The 20,427-nt window shown below is 45.7% G+C and overlaps 2 protein-coding genes across 3 annotated transcripts; one reads left to right on the forward strand and one right to left on the reverse strand.

Moving 5' to 3' along the window:
- The first annotated feature begins 948 nt into the window (after nt 1–948).
- On the forward strand, nt 949–1,412 carry COX14 (cytochrome c oxidase assembly factor COX14). The gene is made up of 2 exons (XM_084499809.1): nt 949–1,079; nt 1,159–1,412. The coding sequence occupies exons 1-2, from the start codon at nt 950–952 to the stop codon at nt 1,323–1,325; spliced, it is 297 nt and encodes a 98-aa protein (XP_084355935.1). The 5' UTR covers nt 949; the 3' UTR covers nt 1,326–1,412.
- A 107-nt stretch (nt 1,413–1,519) lies between these two features.
- On the reverse strand, nt 1,520–20,062 carry CERS5 (ceramide synthase 5). Of its 2 annotated transcripts, XR_014686123.1 has the most exons (11): nt 19,813–20,062; nt 14,287–14,392; nt 12,049–12,179; nt 11,030–11,087; nt 10,398–10,448; nt 9,650–9,742; nt 8,147–8,275; nt 7,767–7,873; nt 5,725–5,881; nt 4,576–4,678; nt 2,596–2,812 (listed from the first exon to the last, which is right to left on the reverse strand). XR_014686123.1 is itself a non-coding variant. In XM_084499808.1 (10 exons), the coding sequence occupies exons 1-10, from the start codon at nt 20,010–20,012 to the stop codon at nt 2,660–2,662; spliced, it is 1,185 nt and encodes a 394-aa protein (XP_084355934.1). In that variant the 5' UTR covers nt 20,013–20,058; the 3' UTR covers nt 1,520–2,659. The 2 variants fall into 2 exon arrangements, 1 of the variants encoding a protein (XP_084355934.1); XM_084499808.1 differs by lacking the exon at nt 4,576–4,678 and having other exon boundaries at nt 1,520–2,812; nt 19,813–20,058.
- Between the last annotated feature and the right edge of the window lie 365 nt (nt 20,063–20,427).

Genomic DNA, 20,427 nt, shown 5'->3' on the forward strand with positions numbered 1-20,427 from the left:
TCTTTGCCATTACACACAGCTGGCAGTGCCTGAGCTCCTCCAGGCCTTGTCAGCATTTGCTGAGGGTCGCGAGTCTCACCTGGGGGTGGCCAGCGCATGCATCCCTCACTTTCAGACAGCCCGTGCCTTGCACTAGCGTTGGAGTTCATGAGCTATAAAAAGTCTTCCCTTTAACATTTGGAGTTATGTTCTGCAGCCTCAGCACATCCAGGCACTGCAGGGTCTGCACAGCTCAGGGCTCTGCAGCGCCGGGGCTGCTGCAGCCTGAGCAAGAAGACGCAGACGAGGAGGTGGCCCCATTTCTTGCAGTCTGAGCACCTCAAAGAGCCCACAGCCTGGGGCTGTGCTGTGCCTGTGGGATCAGAGAATCCCAAAATCATTAGGGTTGGGAAAGCCCTCCAAGATCATCTGGTCCAACCATCCCCTACCACCACTGCCACCCACTGAACCATGTCCCCAAGCACCACATCCAACCTGTCCTTAAACACCCCCAGGGACGGTGACGCCTCCCTGGACAACCCGTTCCAATGCCTGACCGCTCTTTCTGACAAGAAATATCTCCTCATTTCCAACCTCAACTACAAGCAAGGAGCTCGGGGCTTGGGGGGAGAGCACCACACTGTGCCACCAGCAGCTGCGGCGCTTTTTGGAGGCAAACAAGTTCTCCAAATTGTGAGCTGTGAGCACAGCCTGGGCCCTGAGGGAGGGTGAAGAAGCCAGTGACCACCTCAGGCACGGAGCAGGGACAGGGGGTGTCCCGAGCACCTCAGGGCTGGAGCAAGGCGCCTGTGTGAGGGGCTGGCCCCTCAGCCTCACACAGTGCTGAGAAGAGAGGAGACCCTGAGGGAACTGTTCAGAGAGACATGGGGCAGGGGGCAGAGCCTGAGGGACAGGCGACAGCGCCTGGGGGATGGCGGGCTCCTGAGGCGAAGGAGCAGCCACACAGCAGATGGCGCCACAGCCTCACCCCCCCCCCCATAAAGACTACAACTCCCAGCAGGCAGCGCGGCCCCGCCATCCCCACGGGGCACTACCGGGAAGCGCGGCCCTGAGGTGGCGGCGGAGCCTTGGAAGCGCCGGTAGGGACCGGGACCGGGACCGGGAGAGGAGGGGAGGGGAGGGGAAGGGCCGCTTGTTGACCGCCGCCTTGTGTTACAGGCATGGTGTCGGGCAAGCAGCTGGCTGATTTCGGCTACAAGGCGTTCTCCGGCTCCATGATGCTGCTGACGGTGTACGGCGGGTACCTGTGCGGCGTCCGCGCCTACCGCCTGCTGCAGCGCCGCCGGGAGAGGGAGGCGGCGGCGGCGGCGAGGCCCGAGAGCTGAGGGGGGGCTCGGACCGTGGATTTTCCCTCCCCCCCACTAAGATTCCCACATAAAAAGCGCAATAAAAGCCCCCGGAGAAGCCCCCGAGCTCGGTGTCGTGTCCTCATCCCGCCCCAGGGCTGGGGGTGCATCAGGTTTGGGGTTTTTCTGAGGGATTTTGGGGTTTATTTAAGGCGAGGCGTGGTTCTGAAGCGTTTTTGTTTTTTTTTTTTTTTAATCGGAGATAAGAGTAAACAATGGTATAAAACGGTAACAACTCAAGGAGTTTCCCACATTCTGCTCCTGCTCGGCGCGCAGGGCTGCCCGCTGCCCCCAAGTACCATCAAGTAAAAAAGAAGAAGCGAAGCCCACGGCCTGGCCACCTCGCCGGCCCAGTGATTTCCTCCACAGAATTGCAAAAAATCAGAGCAGCAACATTCACTTCTGGCTAGAAGTACAGACAAGCAGGACTGGAAACAGTTTGGGGAAAACTAGGAGCAGCCCCCCAACCCTGGGCCACCCTCAGGTCCTAGCTTAGCTGACTCGAGCCAGTACATCTAGAAAAGTCTTCAAAACCATGTCTTGAAACAGAAAAAAAAAAATGAAAAATTAAGGCATGTATTGTGAGAGTTGACTTAGGGGCAGTAAGCAAACCCCCTCCCCCTTTTTGGAAGGCTGTAGGTAGGACTTCAGAGGGGCTTGCAGCACCAAAAGAGGCAGCAAACGCTGGCCTGGTCCCTCGTGACAGCAGAGATAACAAGCGAAAACCTCCTCCTCAGCCTACAGCACCCCACCACCGAGTCACAACAACGGTTTTGTTGTAGCACAATCCAATTCAAAGCGTGGCTGTAATCCAGAGCGCTTGCAGTAGGGCTGAGAAAAGTCTCTGCTACAGCCCGGGTAGCTCGGAGGTGGACCAGAAACCCACCCCTCGCGCCGTGCTCTGAGCAGCTTCTGGAGTGCATCGAGGAGCCGCAGGGAACAGTCACCGAGATGGCACCCGGCCCCTCCTGGGGGCAGCAGCCAGCCTCATCCAAACTCGTTTCCACCTTGAGTTGATCCTAGTAAAAACCAGTTTGTCACATACAAACACACCTCTGCAAACATCAATGGGACTAAGATGGGGTACAACATGGCTTAAAATGGAATCTGTGGCTTTGGTTTTGCCCTAGTAATCGGCTTTCTCCCTTCTGTCGTGCAAAGCCTTTGCCTGGTCTGGATTGTGCCCATTTCAGATTTGCTGGAGGTTTTCTGGGGAAGGGGTATCTTGATTAAAGATCACTTGGGAATGTGGAGCTCAACACATCTAGATATTTAAAGACAAGTTCGTGTTTGCTCAAGGCCGACCCACGGCCTTACTCCTCTTCTGTCCACTGGCCACTCACCACATGGCCGTTAACACGGTTGGAGCCATTGCTCGAAGTGCTGAAAACTCCTTTTGTGCTGTTGGAAGTCACATCCTCCTCTTCAGAGCTGCTCTCTACATCACTGCGGTCATCTTTTGATACCTAAACAGTTCAAAAGAGATTGGGTAGTGGGAAGGGGAAGAGGGAAGTTGATAAATTCACAGGAAACAGCAGTAAAAAGGTTGCATTCATGTGATTAACCAGCCTCGGTCACTTACAATTACCTTCTATATTCCAGCCGTAGTAAATTCAAACTTACTAGGAAGAGCCTGTCTTCATGTACAGAAAGCAAGAAAGATGTTGGAAAGGGCAGTTGGGAGCTACGAGGTCCATTTTTCAAATACCCTGTCCATCTGTGGAAGCACTACACATTTTCACTCACTAGATCAGAGGATGATGTAGATCTCTGCCTGCTTTTGTCTTTGAAGAGCCTCATTTTAGATTCGTTAAAGGCTGCTTTTCCAAACAACGTGTTTTAAATTGAAAAAATAAAAAATCTTCTCACACCTTTATAATCAGCAGGTATGATGACAAAATATACATATATCACTTCTAGAGAACACACTCTAGGGAGTGCCTTTGATATTTTACAAATTAACCAGCTATATTTATCACATCACTGTTTGCACAAAGCACCTCCCATTTTCACAGCTTGTGATTCACACACGAGATCCCATTTACGAGCAAAAGTGTTTGGACAGCAGGCTGTAGGAAAGAAACAACTACCTAATCCAGCAAAAAACAGTTCAGGTACAGAAGGAGCATCTCAGCCACGGGAATCTAGATCTGATCTACAGAGTTATTGTTTTAGTTAAAAGATGGGCTGCAAAGCCAGCTGAATTCCATTCGTACGTGGGATTTTGAACCTTTGGAAATCCCTCCAGGCACGGTTCTGGCCAGGGGTCGGGCACATGCCGCTGTTAGCTGCTCTCAGAGCACCACAGGAGGGCAGTGTACCAACACCGCAGAGCCAAGTGCACCAGAAGGTGACGGGAAGGGATCACAAGCCCGGCCCTAACTGCAAATAAGCACCTTGGTCGCTGGCTGGGCGCCAGAGCCATAAACGCACCGGTGCCGAGCTGTGGCTGCGTGAATGGCACATGCTTTACATACCCCAAGGCGGGCTCTCCACACTTCTGGCTGCAACTAATAGCCCTCATTTGCTTCAGATGCAAGCACTTTGTGGCTAGCATGTTTCCAGGCACTTCGGGACTTGATCCTACACTGCTTGCTCTGAGTCAGGCTTACGGCTTTCAAACAGTACCAGCCAGGAAGTTTTTCAGCTCCAAGGAAGATGTGGCGGAAAGCCAGGTCAAGTTAATGATCTCCAGGATTGGTTCTGACAGGCCTGTTGGACGTACTGGCTTCTGTGTGTTGCCAAAACTTTTGGTATCTTTCCCCACTCTCCTATATTGGAAGTTCAAAGGGTGACAGGAAGGAAGCAGGAATCCCTCAGTATTTCTCCCCATTATCTGGGGGGCTAGTGACTGTTGTCATCCTTTTCACAAAAAAAAAGAACTGCTTCTCTGCTGCCCTCTTTCACCCAGCAGATTGTTAATGAGCACTAAAGAGAGACATCGAAGTCTCTGTGGGCCTGCAGAAGCAGAAAGGTCAAAGTCATGCAGCCATCTGACAGCAGAAGAACAAACCACCACAGGACACTGCTTAGACCTCTGAGACCTTTGGAAAAAACCTGCATTTTGGCATACTGTCAAAGCCAGCACTGTACAAAACTGGGAGACAAACATTTTAAGAGAAGGCACTACCCATCTGAAACCCCAAGACCATAACTTTGCGTTCATCTCGGCCTAGAAACAGACACAGATGTGTTTCAGTGTAGAAACAGAAGTACAGATCACACTTACATGCAAAGGATGAAACTGTCCAGCTCCAATCTGGCACAGAGGAAAAGGAGTGAGAAAAGAATGAAGAAGACAAAGCTTAGAGTCCTTTCTCTGGCTAGGTCACCTGGACAGGAGAGAAGCAAGGAAAGGAAAAAAGGTGTAGACCTCAGCTGTAGGAACAGCTGCACAGACAGAAAACAAGCCTTGCAGTAGCAGCTGCGGCAAACAGATGAAAAAAAAACCACATGCATGCTCTAAAATATGTCTTCCTCTGGTGATGAGCACCACAAACAGCTACAATACATTCTTCAAGGTCACGTGCCGTGTGTAAGGGCAACTAAGAAGTCAAACAAAATAAAGCAGAGCTATGAGAGAAACTCAGGTACACGATAAAAAAGGCATTTTGTGCTAGTAAATCAGTTATTGCACTCTGGTAGATGGAAGGAAGCAGCTTCTCCTGATGGGCTGGCCAAGTGCCAAATTAGTTCCCAGACTGGCTTTCCCTGTCTTGTGCCTCTTCAGCTGAAGTGCACCTTTTAAGCTCAGCAACTTAGGTTGCAGCCAAAAGTCAGCATTGTTTGCTCTCAGGGTACCATCTGCTGCCAGCAAGTTGCTGTAGTTTCACCCTCATTCTCCCTAAGACCCCAACACAATTAAAATTCGAATACGTAAGACTGAAACTAGGCTGCACCCCAGTAACAGCCAGCATACTCCCTGGAATTTCTGGTAACCCTTTCTCCTCTGCATGCTGCAGCTCAATGCCTGGCCGTGCACTGGCAGCCAGAAGCCTTTGTCCTTGCTAACAAGCAGGAGATGCACAATCCTCATCGCAACCCAAAATGAGCTTTCTAATGCCTTACACTCTAAACAAAGCACTTAACAGATCTGTCATCACCATCATTATTACAACATCTCAGTGTTCTGGGTAATGGCATTATTTCCCTGTATGACCAGAGCAGAGAGGAAAGCATCCTTGCCTTTGTATCTACCTGGCCCCTCCAGTTTGCAGAGCAACCAGGGTGAAAAAACAAATCAAAGTGCTCTTCTACAAAACATTTCTGATGCAATTACACTGAGAACTAGCACCAGCCCTCACTGAAGGGCTTGGTTTCTCAGGGTTCTTTCAGAGCTTATAGGAAAAGGACCCAAAACAGTCACCACCAGACTTACCTTGCCCCGCATGAGGGCCTTGTAGGCGGTGCGAATGATGAGATAGGACCAGATGATATGCAAGACCTGCAAGGTTACCAAAAGGCCATTGAAGAGCCACCATGAAGGATAGGGGCCAATCAACTCCCAGCTTTCAAAGAGGGTTGTGTTCAAAATCCTAGAAGAGATCCAGAAACACATTACAGATCAGTTGTGCTGGTAACATGGCTTCCAGCTCTAAATTAAGACGAGTGGCCAGCTGCACAACAGTTTGTATCATTTAAGCATCTGTTGCTTTGCTCCTGTCAGAGCAGCAATGCATCTAGTCTCCTGCCAGAGTTAGGAGACAGACTAAAGCTAATTAGAAACATTTGAACAGAGCAACAAACAGGAGAAGATGCGAACGTTCTGCAGTTTGGTTACACACACAGATCTGCTGCCAATTTCCTTCTCAACAGCATGAGCATTTGTAATAACTTTACAGGAAGTGATGTCAAGCTGCTCCGGCCATCAAAACAAGTGTTAACACATTCCTACTCGGGCCGTCTTCACCCATATTTAAAGATCACAGAAGAATTTTGTTCCCAGTAGGTCTGCCTCCCTGTGTGCTATTCCCTTCTCTCTTATTTTTTTATAGGTTTCTCCTGCCAAGCTGGAGGACTCGAAACTAGTTCACGGCCAAAGCATTGTGCTTCCTTTCATTGCTGCTTTGCTGTTCTCATCGCTGGGAGTTACTGCCAGTACTTCAGTAATTTAATAAACATTTTAGACTTTGTGAAGTAGAGACGTGTGGAGAGACCTTTAAAGATGCCATTAGTTTCACGTAGCTTTGAACACTTCGCAGAAAAGAAAAACAAGCCTTTCAAAGAAGAACCCGAGCCCCGCCCCCCCAAAACAGAGTCACAGAAACATCTACCTCCTAGCTGGCTTATCGGTGACTTACATGCAACTCCAGAGGTCTGTTGATGTTTTACACTACTAATTAGGGACGGGAATATACATGAAGTGAAGCAGCCTAAGGTTTGCAATACCCACTGCGAGCTTGCCAGATTTCTGCACGAAGTTGTGGAATTACATTACAGCCAGTGGAAAATACATTAAAGATTTACAGGACTGCTGAGCAATAGCATGATGCAAGAGCATCACCTTGTGACAGACAACAGCAAGAAAAACAACAACAACTACCTCATCTGTCACTGGAAGGAGACTGTGGAAACAAAGGGATTAAAGGCCCTTCCTTATGCAGATTTCTTTGATGTGTTTTCTGGGAAACAAGCAGAAGCTTTAATTGCAACCCTGATATCAAAACATAAAGGAAGGACTGTTTCTGACTGCCACTAATGTACACCAAAAGAATAGCCATGCAGGCTGTCCGTCGCTCAGGAAAGAAATGTATGCAGTAAAATCAAAATAAATTGAATAATAATCAACTATAACCACATTTTCAGCACACTCTTTCTACAGAAACAAGTGGCTAACACCAGAACTACCTCACCAAGCCTGCTGGAGCAAGAGGGAATCTCATTATACGATGATTAGCTATAAGCCATTTAGCCAGGGTTTTACCTCTCCAGAAACCTCAGACCTATTTTAGGCTCTACAGAGTCACGACTCAAGGGTAGGACAAAAGTGCCGTAAGAAATCAAAAGCGGCAATGATGACTAAGCCAGATACTCAGAAATTAATTTTACTTCAAGAGACCATGCCTCAACTGTAACTATTTCCAAAACTTCTCAAGTCAAGAGAAGCAAACAACCCTCTGAGTCGTTCAGATACCAGCTGACTCTGCTCCAGCTAATGAGCATTGTCATCACTTTGCAGTAAGAGGAGAGGGGCCAGCTGTGTGTTAAGATTCTAGTCGCTTTTCACACTCTTTCAACTGACTGTTGAGAGGTTTCTTCATATTTTTGATTGAAAGTACTGCTCCAAATGATACTTAGGTTGTCTGCAACTTCAGGCTGCCTTGAGGGGACAGGCTGTACTGCTTGCAAGAAGTCTAGGTACAAAGGCTTTGCTTAAGGGCTTGGAAGAACAAACAAGACCTTACACCTCAAGGTGCTTACCAAAAAGGATAAATGCCCAACCGTGTAACAATGAATACGACACCAAAGAGCATGAAGAAGGCATCACACAGACGCTGGTACTTGGCATAATTGGCTAGCTTTGCAGCCTAAAAAAGGAAAGAAACATGAGAGTGTTATTCCCTTCATGCAATCATGTAATTACCAGGCTGTAGAGCTCCAAAACCCTCAAGCCATCACATTTGTAAGGACTTAGGAACATTTAGGGATTATTCTCAGCAGTTATGAGGAAAAGCTGACAAGGCAGGATCAGCAACACAGGTTTTACGGCATATTTAATGCTGTTTTAGCAAGAACAGGAAAGTCAGCTTGCTCCCCTGAGACCACACTAGCGTTAGGTAAAGATCTGAAAGGAAACTCACCTCTAAGAGGAAATCGGATGCATCATGGAGACACAGCACCAGCGTTCCAACCCGCACCATATTATTCATGTAAGAGAATGTAATGAGTCCAATTGTAGCCAAGTGATGGACGAACATGATCAGGAAGTCCTGGAAACAGAAAAAAGAATTCAGAGCCTTTGGCTGTCAAACGAATGCAGATGTTTAGAGCAGAGCCACCAAACTGACTAGCTGGGGTCAGAGGATTACTTCAGTTCAGTTCAGACTTGACTCCACTTCATGTAAAGCCCAGCTCATCACACAACATCCGTCATGATCGCTAGAGGTTCCAGAAAGGTCTCTCCCAGCACCTGTGCTTCTGTAAGGTTGTAATTCTGCACACAGAAGTACAGCAGTCTTTGGCACATACTCGCAAGATCAAGATACGTATGGCCGCAGAATCCTCTCAAAAGATTGATAGGACAACATATGGTCCTTATTTTTGGCTCCTTTTGGTTTTGCAGTCATATTGCCAGTCCTTTCAGCTCTTGGCACAAACCGTAAGCACGCTGCTGTTACTGTTGTCAGCATGTAAAAACCTGCCAGAGCATAGCAGGCATAGAACAGAAGATAATCCAACAGCAAGAGCTAGGCCACTCCAGTAAAAAAGTTTTCACAATGCACGTACATTACATTCAAGGCTGTGTTCCAGTTCAGTCCCCTGGGTACAACACTAACACACCACCTCAGTGTACCTTACCATGAGGAATGTAATACACAGAGCACAAAACTAAATATCACAAACAAATTATATCAGAGATGCTGTTAATCACACTCTTTCTGCATCTACTCTATATTTTGGAGCTAATATTCCAGTACAGGGAAGAAAGAAAAAAAAAAAAACAAAAAACAACAACTTATTTTTGAACAGTTAATACAAGAATCGGGATAGTTTGTTACTTTGCAGTTTGTATAACAGAAGCAATAAACTCTGATTTATTTTGAACTGTTTTCCAACAGCAACAATAAGCCAAATCCTAGAAGGCAATACAACGGAATTAGATTCCAGCAATCATGACCAGTCATCATTCCGCTACAGACACAGAAGAAAAATTACTTTCAAAAAAAGAATGCATTATCGCTTTAGTGTTTGCCATTTTCTCATCCTGCTCAGCAAGGTAATGCTTTGAGCATTTTATTTTCCTGCTTTCTTGCAAGCCTTCTAATTAAATCTTTTTTTTTTTTTTTTCCCCCTCTCTCAATGATTTGCTGACTGTTTATTAGGAGGTATTGACTGATTCTGTTCTTTCCCCTGGAAGGTGAAAGGGACTCTCGAGGCTACACCAGGTTGCATAGCAGGCTTGCTCCTCCCTTTCCCCCAGGACTGGGTAGTGATTACAGAAGGAGGTAGGCTACACAGAGATGTGAACAAGGAAGAAAATTCAGTTATTACTATGCTTCAGCTCTACGGGCCAAGCACACTCGTAATTTTTGTTAGTCTTGTCTATTTAGCAAAGTGGTTAGTGCAATTCTGGTTAATCTCACCTTCCGTTTAATGTCTGTAAACTGAGAAAACATGAGAGACCAATAGAAGGCCAGCTCCAAGATATAGTAATAATAAAGCCTGGATGTTAGAGGCTGGAAAACAAACAAACATAGCACAGTTAGAAGACAAAATACTTCAAAATTTACATTAAAATCCACTTTTTCCTTCCTTCCCATCCCACTCTGTTCCTTCAGAATGCTGAGGCGTAAGTTAAGAGATCCAGAATTAAGGTTTAGTAAAAACGAGCTGAAGCAACAGCCATCTTCCTCTAGGCTTATTCACACAAGCAAACATTTGTGTTTGACAGCAGAATCTTACTCTTTTTGAATAAAGTTCAATGTTTACAAATCATACTGCAGCCTCTTGGATTAGGAAAGCCAGGCACTGAACCAAACTGGTTGGCCTCTATACAATCATACTTGCTGCATAATTAAAATAACACTGTAAATAAGTTACTTTTAATAACCTCAGCAGCAAGTAAACACAAAATGAGTATGAACTGAGTCTGTTCCATCTGAGGAAACACTGCTCTTAACAAACCTAACCAGGATCTGAAGGGCAAATGCCATCTTTGTATCTACAGAAAGGGATGGCCACTCACTAACTAGAAAGCTTACCAGGTTGCAGCCTGTGCAGCATGCACAGAATGAGAAGCAGCCACATCTAACGAGTTTCAATTTGCTGTCATTAACAAAAATACGAACTGAAATTGTGAAGATCTGGATCCAGTAAGTGTTTACGTCCTACCTGAAAAGGATAGTTGTACCAGCACTGTCGTGTGTCCCAGAACCAGGGTGCCTTAAAGGAAAAAGACACGTTCTTATTCTGCATTGTTTTGTTCTTGTTATCGTTTTTTAATTCACTGCCATCTAAGGCAATTGACCACTACAATTCTGTTTCACATAAATTGCATCTCCATTCTACCATCCAACCTAAGTTTATTGTAAAAACATCATAATGATTTAAAATATTCTTTGGGCACCCAAAGGCAAGCTACAATGCAATGGAAATTCAAAGAACAAGCATAAAGCTCTAATAATAATGACCCAAAGAGATGAATCTGTATCCCTGCAGGAAGGAAAGAGATTAGCAAGAAAATAAGCAGTTCTCCACACCAAGAAAGCAGGGCTGTCCTGTTCTGGTGTAACGCAACAAAGAGGTTTCTAATATTTCCATAATGACAGATTTGTTTACAACCAGGATCTCAAATAAGGGAACACAAAGGTGACTATCACCACTAAACTCCCCTTGTTTTAAGCTAGGCGCAAGCACACAAGGAACGCTGGTAAGCAAACCCTGAAATTTCAGCAAGACGGCCAAAATCCAGTAGCACATCACACAGAAGAATATGGAGGGAGAGGTGTGAAAGATCTACTCACCGTCCAGAGAAACCTGACTCCATAAAAAAATATACTTAAATAAAATGTAAATCTCCACCTGGAAAAAGAAGCAGAAAATGAAATGTATGAAATAGAAATAGCTTCTGGTTAACATTTGTAACAAAAATTGGAACAAACTGTGACAAAAACAATTCTGACACCTAAAAAGCATTCACCCACCAATCAGTAATCCTCCACTTGTAAACATTTTGTGCAAGGATAAACCTATTTAAGAGTTTTCAAACCAGACTAGTTTGTATCAACAGCCAAGTCCAGAGTGATCATGCATCTTGCATAACAAATCAATATAACAACAAGAAAAGTCATATTATCCAGAAGGTATCCTAATAACTGTATTTGTCCCTCTTACCTTGTGGCTTTAAGTAGACAAAACCATACTGGGAGGAAGAATTAATATGAAGAAAGTTACTGGAAAGGAAAGAAACCAGCACAGGAGAAATAAGTCAGGAAAAAATGTTCAGATGCTACTACGCTAACAGGGGTAACTATAAGCATTCAGAAGGAAACAAAGAACAAAAGAATGAATTGAAATGAAAAGAACAGGAATTCAAGAAGTGTCTGTATACCAAAGTACACACACCATTGTTCAAGCCATAAATACTGGGAAAAATACTGGTCTACAACGTAAGTGTGCAGACAGCAGACTTGTCTTCGGTATAATTACTGGAGTTGTGCACACGCATGTATGCACACACAACCCCTGAAGTGTTACTGTCTGCATTATGGACCTGGTGTGCTATGAAAAGCTGCTTATCGCAGACAGGAATGATTCCTGTACAGGTGTTCTGGGCTTTGGTGCACACATACAAAGTATTTGAGAAAAATCAATCCTAAAAAGCCCTCTTAATGTCTTGCAATTGCCTATATGAGTATTTATCTTCCACCAGCCAACCCCAAGACACTAGTTTAAGTTAGCAGCTGACAATTTCAGTTAGAAAAGAGAACATACAGCTGGAGCTTTAAGATGAAGGCACATCTTGGCCTCTGCACAAACATACATGCTCTCACAAAATTTAGTGAGGGTGGTGGGTTTGTCCTGGTTCCTCCGATGACGAAACCAGCGCTGGATCTTTCGAACATCCCAGTCTAGCTGCTTTGACAAGCCTTCTAACCTTTTTCCATCTGGAGACTGAAGGAAAACGAAACAAGTGTCATTTCTCCTACTTCTCAATCTGCGTGCAGTCTGAAAACCCTTCTGTACTATGACAGACACGATGCACAGAGAAAAAAAACACACTACAAAGGCACTACATATGGACTATTACATTTTAAAAGCAAGAACCTGTTGCCACAAATTTTCATTCAAGTTTAACCATCAAAAGCCACTAATGACTTAATTATTCAGAACACTTCTGGTTTAACATTTCCTCATCTATTTCGTCATTTGACAGCACGTTACTACACAGAATGCAATTGTTCTGTTTCTTAATTTGGGAGGAGGAGCAACTTTTAAAATGTCCTGCCCTACCTGTTAAAACTTGCACATCAACTCGACCTGTCCAGAATTCAGAGAGATCAAAGCTGAATACATTTAAGGGTTGTTACTCACTGTGGAGTTTAGGGAAACTTTAAAGTAAAAATTTGGATTTAACACATCAGATATGAATATATTCAAAAAGAGCATCATGGAGATGGCATTATTTCCATTATCACTTTTAAATTTATGAATAAAATTAAGCTTGACAACAGAAATAACTGCACGATAAAGAATGCATCACTGTTCTCCGACTGGAAACTCTACTGGCAGTTTATTTGTTTGAACAATGACATAAATGGATTTATAAGAGCAAAGTGAACAAAACCTGATAACTACCTCTAAAATGGCCCAGTGGTGAGATAAGCCACGTTAGTTTCAGACCAGTGTCCTTTTAACAAGCTCTGCCAGGGAGCTCTTACAACTGAAAGATGATAAACACATTTTACCACTCGAGTTATATACAAACCCCAAAAGCTATGCAGAACGCTCATTTAATAAAGAGTCACCAGACTGTTGAACTGAAAAGCAGAATAATCTGTCAGCTGACGTTCAGTACTGAAACCACAACTTTCTTGTAATTCCATCGCTACCAGACCTCTTGCCTCTGTACTAGGCTCAGGTTCAGGCTGCCTGACACTTGTGCAGTGGAAGCAAACCTGCCTCAAAGGAGAACAGGCAGAGCTCCCATTTCAGAACAGCACTGACATCTTTCCCCTCATCAGTGGCATCAGTGCCACCCTACATTCCGATCCTCCAGATCTCAACAGCACAGAAAGCATACTGGTACAGTTAAATGCAGCTCTGTTTTCATAAGCTAGATAAATTTTGCACAGCATGCATCCCCATGGGTTTCCTGAACATTAATTTCAAGGACATCCCCTACATAAAAGTCCTCCCCACAAATGGCATCAAATTATAGGGGCCTTTCAGTTCACATGTCATCCCAAATACTTCAGAACTTTAATGTTCCCACGAGGCAAGTTTTGCTAAGGTTTTTATAGAATTTCCCTTCCATTCACTGAGCGCTTTATCTGCTGCACTCGAAATGAAGTTCAGCATCACCAAATGAGAACATAAAACCTTCCATTTTACTATCTTTAATGAAAATCTATCACACCATCTGGGTTGATTTAACCGTCAATACTCAATAGAGTACAGACAGCATGCAATTCTGTCGTTCCGAAGGGAAAGAGCGCTGTCAGCTCAAGTGAGAGAAAAGACCTGAAGCTGATAACAACAGAAATACCTACTGTCAACATCCAACAGCCTGCCATTTGGCAGGGCACGCTTCTATTGACTGAATGGCTTTGCTTGTGGAAGGGACTTCCACTGCGACAGCTGCTGAGCAATCGCAGAGGAGGCAAAAGGAAGATGGAGGCACTCACACGGCTGGCCACCAGATCTCCAGGGAGCAGCTCTTTTCCAATAGAAAGTGAAAGATGCTAGGGAATTCCTTGTTCAACCAACAGTTGTCACCCGTTCCCTTAGTTACAATTTGGACAAAGGGAACTAAAGGAAGAAGCCTCTTCTTAAAAGGCAACAACTTTGATTCAAAAAAGATTCCTCTGTGTGCAAAAGCTCAGGTCAGCCATAAAGAGAATTTACGTTCCTACGAGAAGATCTCAAAGTAAAATAAAGAGCACACTCATGTGTGCACAGTGTGAAATGCACTCTTTACACTAGAGAAGTGGAAGACAAAAAATACCAACATTCATTCCTACAGGCCTCCATTTCCAGCAGAATTCGCAGCGTGACTCACCTTAGTGATGGATGTAAACACTTTCTCTAAAATTGCATTAGGCTGAGCTCTGTGAGGTCCACTGTCTTGAATGCCAAGGTTTATGGCACAGGGCTTGGCAATAAATCTGAAAGAGTTCCAAACAAAGAGCCACATTAGAACAAGGCGTTAGTTCCCCTCCTCTGCCTAAATCACAACAACCCCAACTCGTCACAAATTGCAAAACCTATTGAAAAACCTTTTGAAGATCTTCACTCATGTTGCTCAAAGGAACTTCACAGGTAAAGAAACATTTTTTATTAGTCCACCTGGGAATTGTAGACAGCACATACTGTACGCACACCTAAAATGAAAAGTTAAATCTTAAGGCCCTTGGCTTGCAGGATCAGGATGCAGGATATATTAGCTCAGAAATAAATAATAGACACTGATGGGAGATCCCTGCAAACTACTAGAGCCCCCAAAGCACCACAAACAAAATGCCTTATTTCCAAAATGCTTCCTGGTGTCGCATAGCTCAGAAAAAAAGGGAAGTTCGAGTGACATGGTTCCTAAAAGACACAGCCGCAGTTCTATTTTTCCCCAAGAGGACAAAAAAAAAAAAAAAAAGTGGTTTATTTCCTTAGGGAGAATGGGGAAGATGTACCAAGTCTCTCAGTCCGAGAGCCAAGATCTCAACATCTCAGTCCTGTATGCACCATGTTTTCTCAAAGCTGATCTAGCACTTTGTGAATTTTATAGCACAGACACTCCAAAAACAAGATGCAACTGAAGTGAAAATACATGCCTTCAAAAATAAGTAGGTTTTGCTGTACCTTTGTGTCAAGTTGGCCAAGGGATGCTATGGAAAACGCATGTGTTACCTGAAAATGTGAACTGTATTCCCTCCTGTTGGTGGGGCAAGAGCTTTCAAGGAACAGCAAATTCAAGAAAAACATCAATTACTTTGAGAGCACGTCAAAAAACCTGTTTCTCAAAAACAATTTTGAAAAGGACCCAATATTTGCATCATTAAATCGACCTTGCTTCAAAACAGAGGCTGATTCAGAGACAACTTTATTACACATATGTATTCCATTTAGAAGGCTTGGAGTGCCATTAAGCAGAAAGCGCTGCTTTTTCCAGCCATTAAATCTGTTGCCATTTCTCCCTGTGCTTAAAAGAAGAGATTAAAATTCAGCAGGATCATTACTCTAAGTGTTCCAACCGCAATCTTTCTTGGGAGTGCATTGTTAATATTCCAGTAACAAATAGCTTTGACTGGATCTAAGAACAGACACAGGTTCTAGGGCTTTCCCCTTGAGAAACTGTGGATCAGCTCATGAGTAATCCTAAAGGCACTCCTCTGCTTTCAGAAAACGCTAAACAAGTACCAGGCACCACAGCACCAGGTTTCACTGTCCTGCCCTGTTTCTTCATACGTCCTGTTCGTTTCAACAGTTGCAGCTAAAAGAAAAAAAAAAAAAAAAAACACAAAAAGAAAAAAGGAAAGGGTGATTTCCTTTCAGCTTGGCTCTTCCCTGCTCTGAAGGCTCACTGCTTCCTCTCCAATCCAGCCCACCAGCCAGCAATCATCTTAGGATGTTATAAAACAGTTGGCTGGACCTTCATAAAAGCGCCCATCTCCATACTTTGCTTTCCTGCAGGATACACCATGACAACAGCAAAGGAGCACATGTGTGCAGTCACAGCATGCCAGATCAATACCTTTATTTCATTTGCTGGAACACGGCGTTTGCAGCTCCATAAAGACAAAAAAAAAAAATCTCAATCTGGCCTGACGATACTCAGGCTGGGAAAAGTTTCCTCGTATGTGAGAGAAAACCTGGAAATCTGCACATTCAATACATTTATTATTCAGGAGACTCTGCTTAAAAGCCAAGAGGAGAATGAATGGTTAAGAAAGCTCACATGATGCACAGAATGTGGCTTTATCTTAGAATTCAAATCCTGAAGCATCAAAGAAAGAAGAAAGAACATCTCCTTAGATATAGAAATGAGTGGAAATAATTCACTTTAGGACCTAACGCTTACCAAAAAGAAAAAACAATCAACCAAACAAAAAAAACTCTGCCAAAAAGTATTCCTGAGTTACAAGCTTCCTTCACTAGAAGGCTTTGGGAAAAAATACAGATGTTTCCAGAAATCAGGAAAAAAAAAATCATCAAAAGTATGCTACAGGCTACAGATACTGCGCAGGACTTGAGGAACTCAGTGAAGCCTGCAGGTGAGCACAGAGCAGAACAAAACCCCCACCAACACTTCTGGGTGCACAGAAGCAAGCAGACATCAAGGCAAGCGCACAGGACACGCCACACTAAGGGAGGGAGTTCCAACAAGGTGATGTGCCGTTAGGGCTGAGCTAAGGTGGCTGTGGTGTTTTACATTTTTGGCCCCAAAACAGGTTTTCAGATGTGCAATTTTTGCAGTGTATCTCATAGGAAAAAAAATAAAACACAACTGCACAGCAATAGTAGTTAAGCACTAAAAAACACTGCCTAAATTGTAGAATTCCCATTCTTTCTAGAATTCTCATTCTTGGGGATATTCAAAACTGAAGAGCACCACGAGCAGCCTGACCTAGAACACTGTCGTGCTTTGAGGAAAGGACTGCAAAGGTGACCAAGAAGTCCCTTCCAATCTAAATTACTTTATGATACCATAGAAAATACTGCAGCAACTATTCCCAAGGTCAAGATCCTACCACACCCTCGCCACAAGGAGTTATCATCATTTCACTACTTTTATTAGGCTTTTCGGAACACGTACCTGCGCATTGATGTAAGCCGTGCCTACCAACCTATCTGTTTCACCCTGCTTTTTAAGACGAACTGATTTTGAAACCAACACCAGTTTTCTAGCACGCAGACTCACGCATAACAAGCACTTCTTGGGCATGTCGTACTTGACAAATCCAGCCTCAGAATCCTCCTTTGTGGAACAGTTTGGTTTGTCTGGTAAATCCCTACTACAATTCTGAAAAGGAAGAACAATCTCCTAAATAATAAGATTTATAAAGTAGGCACATCCTGCAGCTAATGCACTCAAGAGTTCATCTCTTTATAGTCTCTCAGTTTCGCTGTGTTAAGATTAAACCTCACTTAAACTGTACCAAATTTTCCAGACAGCACTGACAAAACAACAGCTAAAACCACTTTATTTTTTCCCCTACCAGAACGAGCACAAGCAGCATATCCTTCCTCAGACACAGAGAGTGACAAGAATACCTATACGTGAAAATGAACTCTGGTGTAAACACTAACACCTCGTATGAACATCAGGCTTTGTGTTTTCCCAGATACCTGGGAACTATTTTGTGCCTGCAGTGGGACAAGATGCATAGGAAGAAGTCACAGCAATCACAACAAAAAAAATAAGCCACACAAATCCGTACGCAGAAGTATTTCTTTATCTTGCCTGCCCAAAAATCCACCTTCAGCCAAGTCAGGACCTTACCTCACCCTGCAAGTCTTGGCTCATCCCTACAGTCAGGTTTTGAGCACACACCATTCCCATGTAGAGCCAGCCCAATGAGTATTTTGCCATCATCGTGATGCAAAGGGTAATTTACAGCAGCATTTGCCAACAGAGAAACATGTGCCAGTGTAACAAGTGTCAGTGTAACAAAAGCACTTCCTCACACTGAAGATCTATGGCAAACAGACAAAAGAGAAATGAAGAGAGGAGCTAAAATTAAAGAAATACAGACATTTATAATTCAAGTTCTGAGTCATCAAGTCCGATTGCCAATTGTGTGTCAAGGAAACCATTTGACTTAATCATCCCCAAGGCCAGAATTGGGGTATCTGCACAAGGGGATTTTATTAGACAGAACTGAACTTCTGACATCTTCAAGGTGGCAGGAGAAAGAAGAAAGCACTTCCTGAAAAATGTGGTCTTTGTAAATAAACACGCTAGAAACAACCTTGCATTTTGCTTCATGATCTGCTTTCACCGGGATACCACCACGGAGACAGCGCTGACACTGTTAAAGGAAAGGAACAAACCCTCTCAGGAAGCAGCCTGTGGTCTCCAGGCTCTATTGTGCAGGAGGAGTACTTAATTATCCATTTGAGTCCTTCCTAAACCAACACTGCAAAAGAAATTTCACATACCAGGGCACAGTGCAGACATTATCTGGACAAAATAATTGTTAGCAGGAAGATTTTGGTATTAGGTACAATGGGATGCACTGTAGCTCTCTGAATCTCTCTTAATCCAGAGAAAAGAAACATTTGCACTTCTTCCCCAAGGTAAGACACCTGGACTGAAATGGGAAGCGAGGAGACCTTCCTGCAATGCTCCTTCCAGGGGTAGCATCCTGTCTCCCAGCTTCCTTGCCTTGTCTGCTGGCAACCGCATACATCTGGCCAAGACGAGCAGCAGGGTGCAAAGTTAAGATGAGGTTTTGGCACTGCCACGTATCTGGGTGTTCCTGGGCCCTCTGCACTGGTTTGAGCTGAGAGCAGCTTTCTGAAGTACTTGGAAGATCAGATGGAGAGGGAGGGAAATAAAAAGATGCTCAAACTTCTCTCCTACTCTGCTTACCCGCCTTACATTCTTCTCTACAGTTCTCCTGTCTTTTTACTTAGTCCCAGTTCCCTCCTGTTGCTTAACTTCTGAAAGCTGAGAAAAAAAAGTACTCTTCTTACAGAAAACTTGCAAAATAACACCAACTCAATTCCTAATTGCTTTAATCCTACGGCCCTTTCCACACTTAGAAATACTTCCCCTCTTTTCTTGCAGAAAGTTAAGACGAAACCAACTTTTGAAGAACTATTTGAACAGGTACCCGAGGTGTTTTAGCTGGCTGCACCTAACGGTTCTGTTAAGCAAGCTGCTTTCCTAATTAGCCTGTCACCCACAGAGCCTGCCCTGGGTACGGCTATAGGAGATATCCATCATGCAAAGGATAAACTCCTGCCTCAGGGGAGAGTTAATACACGCTTATGGATATTCAAGCGGATGGGAAGCGCGGCGTTACACCTGCTCTCGGGCAGCTACGCTGATCTGCACGCGCTTCCGTCCCGCGGGGGGGGACCCACAACTTGTTTAATGATACACCAGGCCATGTGAACGAGCCCAATTTCCTCATCCAGGAACTGGGACGGAAAGTACGCAGCGGGCAGAGCCCAGGAACGCCAGCAAGCCAAGCTGGGCAGGAGCAGAAAGAAATCAACCCAGCTCCTGGGGCTCTCCTCCTCGCCTCACCTCCGCCTCCAGCACCTGAGGAGCCTCTGGGGGCCCAAAATCATGAGATAAGGGAGCCGTGAGGGGGTTCTGAGTGCCCTGACAGCCCCAAGGGTGGGTTTTGCCGTTCCTTTTCCACACAAAAAGCTAAAAAAAGAAAGCAGGGGGGTGCCTGGAGGCCTCACAGCTGCCTGAGGGGCGAGGGGGGGCCCTGAGCCCGGTTATCCCGGGGGGGGGCTGAGCCCCGCTGCCCCCGGGGCCTCGAGGCCCGTTGCTAACGGGTCCCGAGGCAGAAGCGGGAGGCCTGAGGGGAGGACCGGAGGGGTGTGAGGGGGAGGGGGGGGAACCGGGGCTCACCTCTCGAACAGCAACCGCACGGCGAAGATACCGAGCGCCAACGGGAAGGCGGACAGGACGTGGCCGGCTCGCGGGTACTGCAGCCCGCTGCCCGGTGGACCCGCTTCCCCGGCCAGGTCCGCCCACGTCACGTTGTGGGGCAGCCAAAACCGCTCGTTCCAGAACCAGGCCCGCAGCGCCGCCGCCGCGGCCGCCGCCATTTTCCGCCGCCGCCGCCTCCTCCCCCCGCCCCCCTCCGCCGCCGCCGCCGCCGCCGCCACAGCCACAGCCGCGGCCGCCAGGGGGCGGGGCCTGTCCGCCTCCTAAGCCCCGCCCTCCCCTCCCTCGAACATGGCGCGCGTGCGCGGTGCCGCCCAGCCCCGCCCCCGCCGCGGACCGTTAGGCACCCGCTGGGGAGAATGGGCGGGAACGGCCCCCCCCCACCGCCCCCCCGCGGCCCGAGGTGGGGCGAAGGGGAAAAAAAAAAACCTCGGGAAAAGTCCCGAGGTGAGGCTGAGGCACAAGGTTCCTCTCAGAGGGCCTCGGGCTCTGCCTCGGGGCGGGGTTGGGTGAGGCAGGAGCTGAGGCAGCCGCTGTGGGATCAAATGGCGGTGGATAACCACCCCCCTCGATAAC

Source organism: Aythya ferina (genome assembly GCF_964211825.1).
Source record: "Aythya ferina genome assembly, chromosome: 28".
NCBI classification, from domain to species: domain Eukaryota; kingdom Metazoa; phylum Chordata; class Aves; order Anseriformes; family Anatidae; genus Aythya; species Aythya ferina.

Excerpts from the sequence above, each read along its gene's own strand:
- COX14 (XM_084499809.1), top strand. The coding sequence starts at position 950 with ATGGCGCCACAGCCTCACCCCCCCCCCCATAAAGACTACAACTCCCAG. Across the intron at positions 1,080-1,158 it reads GCGGAGCCTTGGAAGCGCCG|GCATGGTGTCGGGCAAGCAG; the intron begins GTAGGGACCGGG and ends CTTGTGTTACAG.
- CERS5 (XM_084499808.1), bottom strand. The coding sequence starts at position 20,012 with ATGGCGGCGGCCGCGGCGGCGGCGCTGCGGGCCTGGTTCTGGAACGAG. Across the intron at positions 9,743-10,397 it reads GGTACAACTATCCTTTTCAG|CCTCTAACATCCAGGCTTTA; the intron begins GTAGGACGTAAA and ends TTTGTTTTCCAG. Across the intron at positions 8,276-9,649 it reads TTACAGACATTAAACGGAAG|GACTTCCTGATCATGTTCGT; the intron begins GTGAGATTAACC and ends TTCTGTTTCCAG.